General features: G+C 30.8%; 1 protein-coding gene across 3 annotated transcripts in view; it reads left to right on the top strand.

Moving 5' to 3' along the window:
* The first annotated feature begins 2,308 nt into the window (after window positions 1-2,308).
* Window positions 2,309-19,737, top strand: part of LOC122849228 (protein pelota) — a 43,734-nt gene continuing 26,305 nt past the window's right edge. The window contains exons 1-8 of one of the 3 annotated variants that reach the window (XM_044147900.1): window positions 2,323-2,518; window positions 2,574-2,666; window positions 2,762-2,912; window positions 2,997-3,251; window positions 3,349-3,571; window positions 3,665-3,857; window positions 3,927-4,033; window positions 4,649-4,675. In XM_044147900.1, coding sequence (XP_044003835.1) covers window positions 2,478-2,518; window positions 2,574-2,666; window positions 2,762-2,912; window positions 2,997-3,251; window positions 3,349-3,571; window positions 3,665-3,857; window positions 3,927-4,033; window positions 4,649-4,656 — 1,071 coding nt within the window. In that variant the 5' untranslated portion in view covers window positions 2,323-2,477 and the 3' untranslated portion in view covers window positions 4,657-4,675. Of the gene's footprint in view, window positions 2,519-2,573; window positions 2,667-2,761; window positions 2,913-2,996; window positions 3,252-3,348; window positions 3,572-3,664; window positions 3,858-3,926; window positions 4,034-4,648; window positions 4,676-19,737 lie in introns of all 3 variants that reach the window. The other 2 variants (XM_044147899.1, XM_044147901.1) reach the window with 2 other exon arrangements.

The raw sequence follows: 19,737 nt of genomic DNA, 5'->3' as shown, positions 1-19,737 counted from the left end.
TTACTATGATTTTTAGGTATGGCTACTAAAATGGTATTCGGTAATTGACATATATATAAAAAATAAACTTTAAAAATGTTTTTAAACTATAACAATATCAACAAATTTATTATATTAAAGGTAACTTACAATTATCTGTAAATAACAAACTGAAACAAATAATGATTAACATAGTTCAAAATTTGTTTTTAAATTACTTTATTTTTGTTATTATTTGATAGATGCTGAATTGTTAATATTGGAGTCAACTTTTTTCAAAGCACTTATGAATTGAAATATAGAAAAAATTAATTCTAAAAATAACGAACATGTTTATACGAGTGTTGGGGTGCATTCCTTTAATAAAAATTTTTTTTTCGTTTTGCAATTTCGCCCTGTGATACCGACTAAAAACTAAAAACAGAAACAACGACAAAAGTGATAAATTTCTCTATGCAATATTCCAGGCTTTACAGTTTACGATAATGTGTGGTACGACCTATGTGACAATAACAAACAATCACAACAAGTCAATTTTCTATTTATTTCAGTTTGATATAAACATTGAACAGTTATCCATCTAATAATTGGAAGCCAAAAAAAATAATGTCATGTGCCAGTACTGCCACTACAAGAAACAGCTTTTTCCTATAAAATTTTGGCCGGTATTACAGGGCGAAATTGCAAAACGAAAAAAAATTTTTTATTAAAGGAATGCACCCTTGTATTTCCGACAATATTATTTTTTTTTTTTAAACTAATTTTAATCAAGATTTCTTTTTCGATATGAATTCAATTGATAAATATTTTTATTATTGAATCATGATCAACCTTGATTTTTTTAATTTTTTTTTATAATCATGTATACTTTCGCGGATACTTTTTCCGTAAAATTGTAATTTTTTTCTTTAATCTATTTTTTTCTTTAATCTTCTTTAATCAACAATGATAAAGAAAGATAAACATTGCACCTACACATGTAAAGATACCGTTTCATATATTATCACACGTACGTAACTACCACAGCTAAAAGTGGTCCAAGCCTCGCAGCAGAGCTATCTACAGGCCAAAATAGAACTAATTCACCTTGTTGGTTTTTGTAGCGTTTTTGGCTCGATAGCCCCATTTAAGTTCGTCCTCTTGTTCTCTATTCTTCATGATACGGGTGCAGAGACACCCCATTTTTTTGTTGGTTTCTTATATATTTATATATATCGTCGAGTTAAAGAAAAAAGTCAAAAAAAAATTTCAATATCTCGAATAGTTTTCGAGGTGCGATAATTTAAAAATTTCGATATATCGATTTTTTTGATTTTTTAAAATTTTAATAATGAAAGTTGCTAGACCTCGTCAAAGAGAAAAAAAGCCTATATAAAAACTTCGATATCTCGGATAGTTTTCGAGCCATCGATATTTTTTTTCTAACTTAGCATGTATAGCTATATTTTTTATTTAGCTACACCTTTTCCTTAGTTTTAATTATAGATAAACAAACAATACCTACATATTTTTACAAGCCAAAATATTTTACTTAGTCAATAATCCATAAACTATTCGAGATATCGAAGATTTTATATAGGATGTTTTTTTCTCCTCGACGAGTTCTATTGAATTCCATTATTGAAATTAAAAAAAATAAAAAAAAGGATGTATCGAAATTTTTAGATTATCGCACCTCGAAAACAATTCGAGATATTGAATTTTTTATTTAGACTTTTCTCTTTAACTCGACGAGTTTAATCAAATGCCGTTACTAGATTCCATAAATAATTATTATTTTACAAAGTATATTTACATAACCGATAAATAGCCGTATTTTTCATATTAAACTCAATTTTTAACCACTTTGCGCATTCGTAGGAATTTTTTCCGTAATCCTGAGAAAATTTCCTATAAGAAACCAACAAAAAAATGGGGTGTCTCGGATATCGTAATCTTGCCCGCATATATAAACATGAAGCGTCCGTGAAAAAACCGCAGTCCAATTAATTCACAGCACTCGGGCAAAATTAAAGATTACATTTTACAGCCGATGAGGGCGTTCGAAAATGTTGTTTGAGAGGATGTTCTCATTAGGGCGTTTTTTTTTCCGATGGTGGCGTTTGGGAAGCTTTTCTATGTGAAATCTATATAAAAAAAATTTTGTCAAGCGCCAACAGCGGAAAAAAAAAGCCCTAATGAGAACAATTTTGCCCCGTGAATACGGCAGTCTAATTCACAGGGCATTACAATTTAGGGCTTTTTTTCACCACTCACGGCGCTTGTGAAGCTTTTGTATGTAAAATCTATATAAAAAAAATTTTTACAAGCGCCATTAGCGGCAAAAAAAAGCCCTAAATTGTAAAAAATTTGCCCTGTGAATTGGACTGCTGAGCGCAAGAAGACTATGTAGAGACTTCTTGGCTGAGCGACTAAAGATGCGAATGCGGAATGCGAATCATCCTTGAATTTTACACATAACAGTGATTTTCTAGAAAATTGAATTCGATTGAAATAAAATGAAACTGATTTTCAAAAATATTGAAAAGGACTATGGAGGGTAAGTTAAGATCTTGTGATCACTGTTACTGAATATTTATAATTGTACATTGCAGGACCGTTGCATTGGTGCCAGAAAATCCCGAAGACATGTGGCATGCTTACAACCTTATTTGTGAATGCGATCGTGTTTCTGGTTCGACAATCAGGTAGCCTTAATTATTTTCAAATATGTGATTAGCTTCAACTTCAAAAATTTCTTAGTATCTCCACGTTGTCGTTTGCTGATGCATCTCAATTGCAGAAAAGTCCAGACAGAAAGCTCAACTGGTAGTACAAACAGTACTAGAGTACGCACAACACTGACTATTGCTGTTGAAAATATAGATTTTGATACTCAAGCGTGTACTCTCCGACTGAAAGGAAGAAACATTATTGAAAACCAATATGTTAAGGTTAATTATTGATATTTTTTTTTAATTTAAGTTAAGTGTTACCGTTCTCGAAATCTGTATTTGATCATTTCCTGGGTATTCCAGATGGGAGCATATCATACTTTAGATATCGAGCAAAATCGTCAGTTTGTACTTGAAAAAATAAAGTGGGATTCAATCGCTCTAGACAGGATAGACATGGCATGCGACGTAAATCAAAATGCAGATGTAGCAGCTGTTGTAATGCAGGACGGCATCGCTAATATATGTTTAATTACATCAAATATGACGATCGTCCGTGCTAAAATCGATCAAGTTATTCCAAAAAAACGAAAAGGCATGGTAACGCAGCATGAAAAGGTCTGTTGAAAATATTAAGAGTACGTTCTAATTTATTTTTGGAAAATCTATTTTTTTATCTGGGTGAAAAGAGCTTTTTTTTTTTTGCCTACAACAGGGTCTACACCGGTTTTACGAAAGTGTAGTTCAAGCAATCCTTCGACATGTGAATTTTGATGTTGTTAAGTGTGTTATCATTGCTAGTCCTGGATTTGTCAAAGACCAATTTATGGAATACATGACTCAACAAGCTATAAAATCTGATAATAAATTGCTAATGGAAAACAAAAGCAAATTTATGCTTGTACACTCAAGCTCGGGGTTTAAACATTCGTTGAAAGGCAATACATAAATATATATATATAAAAACTAACTCCAAAATTATTAATAATGAATTTAAAACAAATATATACGTATATACTTTTGTATTATAGAAATTCTAGCTGAATCAACGGTAGTGTCTCGAATCTCTGATACAAAAGCAGCAGGTGAAGTAAAAGCACTTGAAAACTTCTATGCAATGCTACAAACTAATCCGTCAAGAGCGTTTTATGGCAAAAAACACTGCCAAGTTGCTGCTGCGTCACAAGCGATCGAGACTTTACTCGTATCTGACAAATTATTCAGGTATGGATGTAAAATAATACAACATTTATTTTTATGTGACTGATTAAAGGAAGATTTTATCCTTGATAGATGTCAAGACATTTCTACTAGAAAGGAATATGTTGACCTTGTTGAGAATGTTCGTGAAGCAGGAGGTGATGTGAAAATATTTTCGAGCATGCATATATCAGGAGAGCGTAAGTTTATTTAGTACTCATACCCTTTTTTACATTTTCAATATTTTATTTAACTTGCCATCCTGTATACGGTTTTACATCATAGAATTTTTAAGGTTGCTTCTGTATTGATAAAAATTCGCTAACAATTTTTTCACGATGGTCTTATCTTTCAAACAAAATATTCGATATACTCAATCATTTTGCAATTTTTTTTTTCACAGATTTTTTGAATTAATTATTTTAAAGTCGACAAGTTTAACATACTCGAACTCATGTTTTTATTTTTAACTTTAAGTTAAGGTTGTTTTCAAATGAAATTCCCGTAATTTAATTTTCGATTTTTTTTTTTAATGTTTAAATGGAATAATTATCTATTTGGTGGAATTTTTTCGTAATTTTCCTCTGCGTCAAAATCCAGATAATTAGTGTCAAAGTTGATAACTTTAACACGCAAGCATAGGGAGTATAGGTACGTTTGCGCTTGTACTTTTAAAACTCTTAATTTAAATTTTGATTTTTTTCTACAGATTTGTACACTTTACAAATACGAAATCAATGAAAAAAAAATTATCCATTTCTTCAGTGCCGTTTAAAAGATATTGGCTAATTACTTTTTAAATTTACGGGTTTCAGCCGGCTGAATTACATTGAAAATTTGGGGTACGTTCCAATACGGATCTGACTAGAGTGGGTATAAGCAGAGTGAAGCCACCGAGGTCCCATTAGTCCGACATTTTCTGCTCGCCGTATGGAGCGAGTATAAGAGGTTTTCGTCACTTCCGAGCTCACCGTATGGAGTGGGTATAAGAGGGTTCCGTCACTTCCGCACCCGTATTCAGAGGATGTTCTCATTAGGGCGTTTTTTTTCCGATGGTGGCGCTTGTGAAGCTTTTCTATGTAAAATCTATATAAAAAGTTCACAAGCGCCGCCATCGGAAAAAAAAAGCCCTAATGAGAACATCCTCTGAATACGGGTGCCGAGATAAAAATCATCTATGGCTTCACTCTGCTTATACCCACTCTAGATCTGACCTATTCACCGTGGCATCTGGTGGCGCACAGTGAACTATTTCCAGCACCCGTATTCAGAGGATGTTCTCATTAGGGCGTTTTTTTTCCGATGGTGGCGCTTGTGAAGCTTTTCTATGTAAAATCTATAGTTCTATCGGCTCGCTTGTAAAACTTGTAGCTCATGTACAAACATATCTCATCATATAAAATCAATCGCGTCAAGAACACATTGAAGCTCTGATGAGTGTCTACTGTAAAATCTATATAAAAAGTTGCCATCAGCTAATGAGAACATCCTCTGAATACGAGTGCCGACCATTAAAACTACATTGAAAAATTTTATATGGTGTCATGGTAGAAATACTACAGGTATGGCAGTGCGCAGCCTGGTTTGGCCGCCGTGAATTGACCAATCAAAAGGTCGCCTTCTCGCCACAAAAATGGAAGACTTTATGCGCGCGCGATACAAATTCGTTAAGAAAATTTTCAAGTTTTTTTTTAATTTTTCAGAAGTTATCATATTTATTCAACTAGATTTGGTATATTTTATAATGATTCACATACATCAATAATAAAAATTAATTATTTATATTAAATAAATGAATCCAAGTATAATAAATACAACACAACCTCTATTGTTTGTGGCCTCAAAAAAAACAACAACAATGAAAATATTATAATTTATTTGTTAAACTGTCTTGGTTTTTTTATTTTTTTGATTTTTTATAAACATGCTCCACATATATTTATTAGTATTTACAACAATATAAAAAATAGTTGTCAAAACAGTATGTTAGAGAGAGAGGATCTTATAATAGAGATTGCGTGTTAGAAAGAAAAGCAAAACAGCTCGATGGCGCGTTCTTGATTGGTTGAAAAAATAAGGCTGCGCAGAACGCGACGAAAAAAGCATGGACTACTGCCATACCTGTAGTACTTCTACCATGGAACTTCCCCCTGAATGTTTATTGCTAGAGTAGTATTAGTGTCTGTAAATATAAGCCGGCAACACTCACACTACTTATGACGCATCAGTAAAGTGAAAAGATTTTAGGCATGAGGGGGCGCTATAATTTTTTTATTTAACATACGTTTGCAAGTACCCTTGTGAACCCAAAACGTCGCCCGGTCATGCGATTTAAAAACAACCTTAAGTGGACATATTGAAGAATTAATCATTCGCAATTGATCTGTTTTTCAATAACTTATATTAATACACATATTCTAAAATACTCGAAATCTTGTATGTAAGTTAGAGTCCAATTATTCAAAGCATAAGGTTTTAATTATTAGATTGTAATATAATTTTAAATAACTTATTTTCCAAATACTGTCAAAAACTAATGCGTGGAATCCAAAAACCGTAACAATAGTTAAGGTCGAAAGTACCGATAATTTCCCGTTGTTTAATTTTTGATTTTTTGGGCTTAAATGAAAGCCTGAATAATTATCTATTTTGATGAATTTTTTCAAAATTTTAATGCGTGGTTTTTTTTAGATAATTGATGTCAAAGTTGACAACTTTAACACACTCGGATAGGGATGGAACACACATTTACGCTCGTAGTTGAAAAAATTGTTGTTTAATATTGCTGTTTTTTTAATCATTTTATAGTACTTTTCAATACGAATATTTTAAGCTCATATAGATCCTTTTTCTCCGTGGATTTTGAAAGATATTCAAGTTTTAATTATTAAATTTTCTATCATTAGCGGTCGTTCTCTCTCTTTTATTCGTCGTGCTGTCTCATGTTTCTTGGCTATGGTAGTATGTGTGTGCCTATCCAGATGGAATACAGATACACATACTACCAAGAACCTGTCAGTATAGTGAATATATTTGAGACAGAGGGGCACTGAGAATATTTTTTATAAGCATATGTAGATGCGCACCCTCTCGGGCCCAAACTTTGTTCGACGATGGGATGTACTTTCGACCTTAATAATATTTTGTTAGATTAAAAAAACGAATACATGGAGTACTGCAATCTATTATTTTCTAGGAGTGACGTATCAAATTTAGCTCGGAAATCTATTTGTTAAGTTCACATTGTTCTTTATATTGACATACTTTAATATTATCCAGACAAACTCGTAAGCCAATTTTCCGAAGTATAGTCATAATAATGACTGTAAAATAATTTTTTTGATTCAATGACATTCATTCTTCGACGAATTACTTTATTATTTATTGTTGTGCAATAAAAAAAACAGTTTAGACAGTTGTGTAGTGATGTGGGTTTAACAAATGATTTACTTTCTTTTATATGGAAAAAAAAAAAGGCATATCAATACTAAAGCTATATGAAAATGCAGTTGGTAACCAAATCCATTAGTTAGTTAACTAGAGTTTAATCCTTAGTTAACTGTCATATTGGACGAAAAACCGGCCCATACATTTGATGTAGTACCATACGTATGATTGTATGAAATCCCAAAAATCGTCAAATTACCCATCACTGCTCGGGGCCACAAGCCGTAAAATTTAGTAGATTTAAAATATAATAATTGCTGGTGCTAAAATTTTTACTTAAAAGTTTGACAATTTTTACTGCTGAGTTCGGTAGTTTATGCTTGATTCACCGAGAATAGAAACCGATTCTCTGCAACATTTTTTTTTTTTTGTTTACCCGCTCAAAACTCGAAAAACAATTGACAGAAGCAAAAAAGTCATTCTCAATAAATTATTTAATTTAATTTTTTAATAATAAATCTTGCCTATAACCTCATGCCTACCTTGTAAAAAACATGTTGTCTCAGATATCGGAATATCCCCCCTACCTTCAACAGATAAGGCTGTAGGAAAGCTTGAAATTACGTGCCAAGTCAATCTTTAGTCCAATTAGTCGGCCACCTTATGTGTCATAAAAAAATTTTTTTTATTGTTTACATGCTTGTAGCACGAAAACCAATGATATACAAAAAAAACGTCATTGTCGATAAGTTTGTAGAATTAAATTTGAAAAAATAATTCCCCTAGCGAAAATGGCGATACCGATCTGACAGTCGGTTTGTGCACATCTCATACAAAACCGACACATAACTATAAGAATTTCTGAGTCACAAAAATGAATAAGAAGAACATAATATTTAAAAAATAAAATATTATGTCTAAAAATTTCTAAATAATATTCTCACAATTTAAGACACATTAGAATTTTTTTTTTAAATAATTTTTTTTTTAAATAATTTTTTTATTGAAAAAACTCGATTCTGTTTGTGTATTAAAAGTGAGGTTAGCTGTCAGAATCATCTGTTCACGACTGTGAGATTTTACAATTCTCACACAATTCCGACACACGACTGTGAGAATTGTAAATCCGACACAATTCCGACACATATCCGACAGACCTACGACTGTATATTTTTATTTAGTACTAGCAGGTGTTACCCGGCTTCGCCGGCCTCGTAAGTTCAGCAATTAAATATGATTACAATGGTTCAATTGGACTCCTTATTGCTGGCAGTTTAATTTTACCATTTGCACAACATAAACCACTTGGTTCTTTTTTGTATTTTAATGCTTTGCAATAAGTACATTCATTATCCATTAAACCAATTAAAATATTATTTTCGAATTCATAGTCATATTCTTGATTATAGGAAAATGCTATCTTTTTTAAATTTTTCAAAAATTTCTTTGTCTGGTTCGTTCACTACTGTAAACTTCAGGGATATCATTATCATCGTCATCATCATCACTGTCATCATCATCAGCTTTTCTGTTTATTGTTATTTTTTTTGAACTTTTTTTTTTTTATAGAAGAATATGATGATTTTCCCAATTATTTTTCTTTTTCCCATACTAATTTTTTATAATTATATTAATAATCATTATATCTTATTAATAAAACGATAAAACTAACCTAGACCAATATATATAAACTACAATGATCACCTCATATATAAAAATCAAAAACACTCATTTATATTAGAAGTCAATATAAATTTTAAAATGGTATTTGAATTATTCTAGACATAGCAACATATCAACAAACATCAGTATTTGTTCATTTATTTTCTGTTATATAAAATAATAATAATAATAATAATAACAAATAATTTAATAACATTAAATATTGCTCACAGGGTTATTTTGACCTATTTTCAAAATATATGAACGAACTCATTGCTTACAGAGTTCTTTTTATTTGATTTTTAAGTTTTACGAAAGCTTATTGCTCACAGGGTTCTATTCGTATCATTTGAAAATTATGTGAAAAGAACCCTGTGAGCAATTAATTTTAATCGTATTATTCAAAAATCAGGTGAAAAGTAATTGCTCACAGCGTTTTTTTATTCGTATCATTTGAAAATTATGTGAAAAAAACACTGTGAGCAATGAGTTTTAATCGTATCGTTCGAAAATCAGGTAAAAACTCATTACTCACAGGGTTATTATTACTGATATTATTACACAGTGTTAATATTTTACAGTAGTTATATATCCATTCATTTGTATATATATATAGTATTTGGATAATAATAATAATATCAATAATAAAAACATTGCTCACATGGTGAAATTCTTGTCACTTCCTGTAGAACAAGGATGCATCCTGACATGAATATAATAGGCGATACGTTCTCCTTCCCGACAAAGAGATTGTATGGAAAAAAAAATAAAGTGAATAGGTCTAATAGTTTTGGAGAAAAATGGTTACCAGTATCTCGCCACTTCATTTTATTAATAAGATTTTTCAATATAAAAAATCATTTTATTAATAAAAATATTTGTTCAATAATAAAGTTATAATATATTTTGATAATTTGAAACATATCAGATTTTTTTTCTAAATAAATTTTGACAAAAAAAAAAAAGAGAAACGTCTGTGAGAATTTGCATTAAAAAAAACAAAAAATGATAGTTTTCTAATAAAATAATTTTCAAAAAATCTAATATGAAAAATACAAAATAAAAACGTACTGTCGTACGTCTGTCAGATTTTTGTCGGAATTGTGTCGGATTTACAATTTTCACAGTCGTGTGTCGGAATTGTGTGAGAATTGTAAAATCTCACAGTCGTGTACAGATGAATCTGACAGCTAACCTCACTTTTAATACATAAACAGAATTGAGTTTTTTCGATAGAAAAATTATTTTAAAAAAATTCTAATGTGTCTTAAGTTGTGAGAATATTATTTAGAAATTTTTAGACATAATATTTTATTTTTTAAATGCTAAAAAAATTCAAAATGGAGGAGTTAGAAAAAATCGATTTTTCCGGAAAATTTTATTCAGAAAAGTGACTTATAAGAACAAATTTTGATAAAAAAATATGACCATCCGGAAAAATTTTATTTTTGACTTTTTTTTTCTAGTTTTTGAAGTTCAAAATTTTTTTGAAAAATAAATTTTAATGAAAGCCATATTTTTAAAGGAATTTTAATTAGCAGATAAATTGACCGAAAAAATAATTTTTCCAAAATTTCAATAAAATTGGACCGAAAAAAAAAGTAATTTTTCCAAAAAATTTTTCAAATAAAAAGTGTTAGTTTTGATGTAAAAAACGTTTTGGTGCAAAAAAAAATGTAGTATCTATTAAAAAAAACTATGTTTATACCGGAAACTTCGCCATTTTGGATTTTTCGCATTTCTTTTTTTTTTTTTTCCCTTGTCCCTCTCCAAACCCTACAACTTTTACTTGAACATTTTACAATTCAAGACATATTTGTCGAAAAAAATCCATTGATAAATTAAAATGGGACAGTCTGTATAGTGTATATATTGTATTTTTCAATATCAATGATTTTCTCAACAATTTTTGAATTTTGTTACGACATGTTTATTACGGTTTTTAATCTATCTATTATGATCACTTTGTTTTGATACAATTTTTGTTGTATAACTATTTTTTAACACAATAATTTGACGTATTTTGTTCAATTTTTCCATTTCATTTAAAACAAATAGTTCGTTGCCATATACGTGTGTGTATACAAGCGCATGTGTTGGCTAGTCTATCATTGAGGATATAGCAGAATTTGTTTTATTATTATTTTTTTTTAATGTATACATTAATTACTATATAATTACATAGACGATTTTATTACTTTTGTCGTTGTTACTATTGAAATATCGTAGCCGGATTACTTATTAGACAATCAATATTGCCCTGTAAAATAATCCAACTAGATATGTATTTTAATTAACCCTGTTTATCCTGCCCAGTGAAGGAACATTAGAAAGGTAGGGGATAATAATTACGTAATGTAGGGAGGAGTAAAAAGGAACCTGAAAAGTACGCGAGAATAGTACACAAATTAAACACAAATAATTTATAAGAACTTGAGTCAAACACAAAACATATAATGTTAAATAAAATGGTAAATTTATTATGAAAAAACCACAAGTTTACCAATAGTATTGATGTCGAGTATAACATATTTAGATTTGGACCAATGTGGACCTTGAGATAATTGACGCACTTGTGTAACACTGAATTTACAATAACAATTATAACGAAGTTCACTTTTACATTTGTCTGGTTTAATAATTACATAAAACGCTTTACTATACTTTACAGGTCGTAGTTAAGACCAAATTCATGACCACGAGGTCGTTGATTGTTATATTTAAAATAATTAAATATTTTTAACAAGCGAATTCTTGCTTAAATCGGCCAACTATAATTTACTTTATTCAATATTTATTTGATTAAATAATTTAACACAAAAAGTATGCACTTGAATTTAATTTAAAAGAACAAGACAACTTAGACCATGCGGTCTGAGTTTATTACCAGTTATATCCAGTATGATTTTAATGAGTTTAAATTAATAATTTGCGTAACCAAATATTACGTAAAGATAATTAAAAATATTTGAGCAAAATAAATCAATGAAATATTGGATAAATGTAACTTACAGTTTTCGGCTGGTGACTCTTAAAATTATTCTAAAACTTTGTAAAACACTTATTAAAGCAGTTAAAGCAGTTAGAGCTGGTAGTCACAGGATCAGAGATCCCAGTGAACTGATCGATATATTGGGTCAGTAGCGCAAGCTGACCGTAGGGTAGGTCGGGAATATTCGGGGGTGTTCGGGGATGCGTTTGCTTTCTTAAATGTTACCCTTATGATTCATAAGATGGAGCTAGGGGTATCCAAATGGACCCTGAATATATAATTTTATAAAATACAATTTATATGAAATAAAAAAAAGTTCTGCGCTTACCGCAGGACATTACACTATCTTTAGATATTTGACGGTATTGCATTTATGAAAGGAATGCACCCTTTATTTCGCTGCACGGAGAGAATTTTTTATTTTTTTTTACGAAAAAAACATAGCAAATTTTACAATGGCCCATAGCTGAGCTGCGCCATCTATCGGTTTCATGATATTTTCATATGGGCCATAGCAAAATATCGTGTGGGCGTGGCTATTTTTTTTTTGGGGAACCATAGTAATTTTTGTTATGGTCAAACGCAAAATTTATTCCATTTATTGAAAATATTATAAAAATTTTTTTTTTTATTGTCAATATCTATAATTTATTTATTTGTTTTTTTTTTTATTTCATTTTATTTTATTTTATTTTATTTCATTTATTAACCTAAACCAGGGTTTGAACCCCAAACCTTCCGAACAGAATTCTACGCGTTATCCGCTGCGCCACAACAACATTTACAAAAGCTAACATTTGTTTGTTTTTTATTAACAACTGAAACATAAGCAAAGACACGCCTGCGCAGTCGGCTAAAAAGTGGGGGTGGTTGACATTGCTTTTGCTATGGCCCATTGTAATTTTAACCATGTTGCTTTGTATTTATCAGTGACACCTATAGGATTTCTAAGAGAATTAAATTTTTACTATGGCACATTGTAAATTTTCAGAGGATCATTTTAATTTTTTCTATGGCCCATTGTAATTTTAACCATGTTGCTTTGTATATATCAGTGACACCTATAGGATTTCTGAGAGAATTAAATTTTTACTATGGCACATTGTAAATTTTCAGAGGATCATTTTAATTTTGTCCACAGCAACAACGTAAAATTTTATGAATAACAAAGCAAAAAAAAAAAATAAATATATTTTGCTATGGTGCAATGTAATTTTTAGGCTAGGTTATTTTAACTTATAAATTTGGCCTCGGTAAAAATTTCTTAATACGTTGTAATTTTTTATCTGAACATAGCAAAAAAAAAAAACATTATATAAATTGCTATGGTACATTTTATTTTTTCAAAGCAAAAATTGTTTTTTTTTGTTAACATGATAGTAAATATTTTAATAGTCAAAAGATAGACCCTGTTGTTTTTTTTGTTTTTTTTTTTTTCATATATATACAAGTCAAACACAAAGCTGCTGTTTTGTATTGTATTTGCTATAGTTCAACGTTATTTTTCCCTTTACTATACTATATCATAAGTTAACTGTGGACTCGAAAACCGGCCCCTAATGTTTACAACGTACCCTCTATACTTGAATTTAAAGAATATTTCATATACGTATCTTATCGACTACCGGTCAAAGAGCCACATGGCCCCTTGGGGCCAAACAGAAAATAGAGAGAGCCGAAATGGTTCTCAAAAGGCCAATTTGGCTCTAAAGAGCCACTTCTGGCAACTCAAGGAGTCAGCTAGCTTCATCGGAAGCCAACCACGGCCTGTCACCAGTCCCGGTGCCATCAGCCAGCTCCGAGAGCCGGCCGACGACTGGCAGTGAGGGTGCGAACTCATGGGACCACTAAAGTTAGTGGCAATATGGCCGATTTCAATATGGCTGCTGTTTTCAATATGGCGGTGGTAAATTCCGTGGTTTAAGCTGTTGTTCATCTGAGTCGAACAGTACAATTAGAGTCACGGAAGTCAACAAACAGTGCTTAAACCACGGAATTTACCACCGCCATGTTGAAAACAGCAGCCATATTGGCCGCCTTATTGAAATCGGCCATATTGCCGCTAACTTTAGCGGTCCCATGAGTTCCCACCCTGAGATGCCAGCGATCACCAGTTTTATGGACTCTCTATCCCCACTCCCACCCACTCCATACGACCATCCGTGCGCACACCTCGATGCGACTCCCCGGTGGGAGTGTCGAAGTAGGGGATACGAATCTGTCGTAGCCAGATACAATTTCATAAAACCGGTGGTGGCTAATTAGCGTCTTAGTCGATAAAACCCCTCAGACCAGACCTCTAATTATTTTCGGGAGCGCGAGATCTGCCAAATCTCGTTACAATATATACAATATCAACTTTACTTTGCCTAACAAATGCAAGCATAACCAAGGCATACAAATGAAATACTAGTGTTAATATATATATATATATATATATATAATATATATATATGCCGTTGTATTTATATTATTATATATATATATATACATTATATCTACAACGGCATATACATACATATAATAATAAATAAATGAGTAAATACCCGCTATTAAATTCATTCATACTATAGAACGCCTTATGGTAACGGTTACTGACGGCTGGCTGACCGATTACTATGGCGCTGCATGGCGCAATGTAGACTGACAGAAAATGGATTCCTGCCCAGATCCGTCAACGGATATGACGCTCTTTTTTTGGTTTTTTCATTTCAGTCCTACTGTCACCCGCGCCTAAAGATGTTTACATATCAAAAATTCCAGTAAAATTCATTATTCTAAAGATAAAAAACAAAATTCTGAAAAAATTATGGGAAGAAATATTCCAAGAGTTTCAATTAAAGATTGAATGTGCTTTCGTTGTTAATGTTGTGATCGAATGTGGTATTCAAATGGTGTAACAAAGATTAGTGAAATACGTTTAAATTGAAATATAATTTACCATTATTTCGAGTTCGCGAAACGAGACGAGAAAGTGCCGAGACTGTTCTTTCTTTTTTTTACTTTTTCTACAATCCCAATGCTCAAATAACTTATTAACCTAATGCTTATATTAACTTATGCTCTTCTATTTTAATCCGACTGTTAGTTTCTTTATTTACTTTATGTCACTTTCCAACTAGAGCCAAGATTGAACTATTTTCAATAATCCCTGGAATAATTTATAGATAAGGAAAAAAATCAAAAATAGTCATTTAAAGTCACCTTTAACTTGAATAATTAATATTTTTTAATGTAATATTTATCCATGATTGAGAAATATATATGTTTTCTGTAATAAAATTGATTATTTGTAGTTAAAGGTGACTTTAAATGCGTTTTTTAGATTTTTTTTTTTTACTCTTGATCTGTTATACGGTTTTTTTTGGAAAACTAAAAAGAAATTGAAAGTTTCACAAGAGTAAGTTTCGTTTTCTTTTTTTTTTACAACCAAAATAATGTTAAAAACAAAAAAAATTTTTTTTTTCGAAAATAAAAATTTTGAAAATCGAAATAAAATACTTCCTATTGAGTGCCTACTCGATTGAAAAGCTTAAGATACTTGTTTTGCGTCCTTGAATCTATGATCGAAAATTCAGCAAAAAAAGAAGGGGCTTTTTGAGATATCAAAAATTGAAAAAAAAAAAAAAAAGTACGGGTTTTTTTAAGACCAAAATCAACAACATATCAAAAAATGAGGGAAATCGCAAATGGTCAGGCCGCAAACCCCGTGACTTGGCTAAGAACGCCACATATATATAACTTCCTTCGAAATAAATCATTCCGTATTATGTTAATATATTTTTTTTTTAATAACTGAAATGCATTTTTATTTAAACGCTGTACCCCGTAAAAATCACATATTTTGTAAGGATTGATGAAAGTTGAATTTATTATTACGAGACATCATTTTATTTTTATAAACGCCACCCCGTAAAAAGTAGAAAATTTAAAAAAAAAAAGAAATTTTATAAAATTAAAATTCCAATATTCGTGAGTAAACTTTTCTTTTTAACGCACGAAAAAAAAAAACAAATTGTCTCGTCCAAATTACGGTGTTGTCGTCTTGGCCCAGTTTGTAGTAGCTACCTCGTAATTATGAAAATATTTTTACTTAAAAATAACAAAAAAATTCTCAGTGTACTCTCCCCTGAGCGGTCATATTTCCTTCGGTCATGGCATGGTTACGACCCAATGTTACTTCCCAACATTTATATACTTAATTATGAGTTTTAGTTTATATGTATATACTTCTATATATTTGTTAACTTATAAATTCAAAAAGTTATACATTTGTTCTTAGTTGCCCTTGCTTCGGTCAGATACCAAACGCTCTTCGAATTTTAGATTCTTATTGATCTATCGAGACAAGTAAATTTTTTCCGCGTACCTATTTTATTAGACTCAAAATAAAAAAAAGTGCATACCTTTAAACCGAACGATTCCACGTTCACAACGTTCAACGCGAATCGTCTCATATCCAGCTTTATTGCATTCTAGTTTTGGGCTGGCAGAACTTTTAGGTCCAACGAAACCTTGTTCACATCGCAACACAAGAATTGGTCGATTTATCAAATAGAAATAATATTTAGAAGCATCTCCGTCTCCACTAGTTGGTAGGTCGAAATTTGCATAAAGATGTCCGGATCGTTTTGTTGCTAAAAATTTCCCATTATTTGCACGTAATGCAACAGTCCCATCATTATGCTGCCAAACGAGATCGAATAATGCATTTAAACTGCGTTTATGATCAGATGATTGTATACCACCACCAGCCTCAAGATCCCAGTTTCGATCTTGCATTGTTCGAACGTACCAACGTTTTGTAACACGATCGAACTCAAGTTGAAATGATAGAGATGCACACAAGACGAGACGAGATTTGATCGAGTCTCGTCTCGGTCTCGAAAAATGACCAAAACAACATTAAATGGACTCATTAATTATTATAATACGGAGAACATTTATTAAACAATAAATAATAATAAATTAATGAATTGATTGATAAATTTGATCATAAATTAATAATTCAATTATTATTAATCAATATATTCTAGTTAGGGAGCCCATCGTGCTTTTTCTTACCTCATCGCATAACGATTTGGAATACGTTTATTCGACGTGTCTTGACGAGTACAATAAGCAGCTTCAGTTGCCGACCGTTTTGGTGGAACGACAGGGGGTGGCTGACGGTCAAAGTAGGTGGATGAGGTAAGTTGCCCTAATTAAGAAAATAATGATGGCCGACCATTTAGAGGGCACTTTTTTGATGGCCGATCAAAAAACTCCAAGTTTTTATGTTTGTTCTTAAGATTTAGAGTTTTTTGGTCGGCCATCAAAAAAGTTCCATCCAAATGGTCGGCCATTATTATTTTCGTATTCAGGGCATCATTACCAATCGATTGGGCCTATTTCCAATCGTTATGCGATGAGGTAAGTTAACTTACCTCATCCACCTTCTTTGACCGTCAGCCACCCCCTGTCGTTCCACCAAAACGATCGGTCACTGAAGCTGCTTATTATACTCGTCAAGACACGTCGAATAAACGTATTTCAAATCGTTATGCGATGAGGTAAGAAAAAGCACGATGGGCTCCCTAACTATTCACATTAAAGATGAAATGAACTATTATAGCATATGATGGCAGACAATAGATGAAAAGAAAAATGTGAAACGAAAATTATTTATTGACGATTGCATTATTTTTAAATAATTGTTTATTTTCGACGAGAAAGACGTCAGCTACAAAATTTCAATTTTTAATCTATGTTATTGTTATTGAGAGGCAAATTTTCATTATATTGATAAAAATTAGCTTTTGCCTTGGACGTCGGTAAATTCAGATTCGTGACGTCCCATGGTGCCCCCGTGACGGCTTATTGTGGATTATGGCCTTTATATTTTTCTCTTTATATTTTATCTTTGCCAAGTTCAAAATACGGGACTTAGTTTTTTTTCGTGAAATTTTTTTTTTCCGTTTTTTTTTTAAATTTTTTTCTTTTGAGTTAAAAATAAGGAAATAAAAAAAAGTTGTAGCTAAGGAAAAGATATTGTGTGTTCGGCTATAATTAAAGCTATCTAGTAATGGTTTCCAGAAAATTTTCGGAAGTTTCCTAGTTTATATTGCTGGAAACCATTTCCGGAAAATTTCTGGAAAATTACGAGAAACTGGTTAGCTGGGTAAGTAGAAAATCTAGCTAAGGAAAAGATGTAGCTAACTGAACAATCTAGTAGCTAAGTAAAAAATTAAGCTGGTAAAATTATGTAGACATTGTGTGTTTAGCTATAATTAAAGCTAAGTAAAAAATCTAGCTACGTAAAGAATCTACCTAAGGAAAAGATGTAGCTGAGGGAAAAATTAAGCTGGCAAAATTATGTAGATCTTGTGTGTTTGGCTATAATTGAAGCTAAGAAAAAAAATCTAGCTAAGGAAAAAATCTTGCTAAGAAAAAACCTAGCTTATCATTAATTAAAATTAATTAAAAAGTAAAAATTATCCTAAGCCCCTTTTTTTACTTTTATTTGACTTGACGAAACTAGCCAAAACTAGAGAGTTAAAACTGAATCTATCTGAGAACAGTAGAATAGCATAAACTGAGATAAGCCGTGACCCTTACCGCTGGGTGCCAAGAATCTGAATAATGTAGATATTGATTGTGTGGCTAAAATTACAGCTAAGTAAAAAATATAGCTAGGTTAAAAATTTTGCTAAGTAAAATAATGCAGATATTGATTGTTTGGCTAAAATTACAGCTAAGTAAAAAATCTAGCTAAGTAAAATAATGTAGATATTGATTGTGTGGCTAAAATTACAGCTAAGTAAAAAATTTTGTTGGTAAAATAATGTAGATATCTAAGTTTTTTTTTTTTGTAAAATTTAATTTTTTTTTCTAAGTCCATCATTTTCACTTGGCAAAACTAGACGAAACTAGGCAATAAATAAAAATGACAAGGGACGGTCATGGAAGCCAAAATGAACGATAAGTCACGTTATACATATAATGTATATTGTATATATATATATAATATATTTTTTCAAATATAAGTCAAAGTAAAATATAAATGTCAATATAAAATAATTTATTTTGAGTGCTTAAAAATAAATAATAGATGAAATAAAATAAAAAATAATAATCTAATATTATAAATATTATATATTTTGATACGATATACATAAATATAATATTTTTTATTATTTAATATGTACATTTATATTCTTTAAAATATGTAGTAGAGTAAAATAGAGTAAATATAAAGGTCAATATATAATATAGTATAAGAAATTCAATAATAAATGATGAAATAACAAAAATAAATAATAATATAATAAAATAAATACTATATTTTGATACAAAATACATCTATGCATATTGTATGTTATAAATATAATATTTTTTTTTATCAATTATTCATTATTTTTATTTATTTTCTTCAAATATAAGTCATAATTAGTAACTTTTTGCTTATAAAATAAATAACCGTATAGAAAATAAATTCGATATATATGTCAATATATAAAAGTCAAACTTTATATTAAATAGTAATCTCAATTAAAATTAATTCATTAATTAATAAACTAATTATAAAATTGGTATTTTAATTAATAAGTCAATTAATGAAGTATAAATATTTGATATTAATCAATAATATCTTAATAATACTAAAAAGTCGTGCTACACCGGGTAGACTCGGTTAGATTCGGGCATGCTTGATCGATGGTTGGTGGAATTACGAATCGTGCTGCACCGGCTAGACTCGGTTGAATTCGGTCTCCGGAAAAAAGCGAACTGGCAAAGTGGAGGGGACACGGTAGGGGAAACGATTGGAACGAACTCGGATTTTTTTTTTGGAACGAACTCAGATGAACGTGCCCCGCCCCCCAA

Source organism: Aphidius gifuensis, linkage group LG2 (assembly GCF_014905175.1).
Source record: "Aphidius gifuensis isolate YNYX2018 linkage group LG2, ASM1490517v1, whole genome shotgun sequence".
NCBI lineage: Eukaryota > Metazoa > Arthropoda > Insecta > Hymenoptera > Braconidae > Aphidius > Aphidius gifuensis.
Note: the sequence above shows the minus strand (reverse complement) of the source record. Positions and strands in the feature narration are given on the sequence as shown.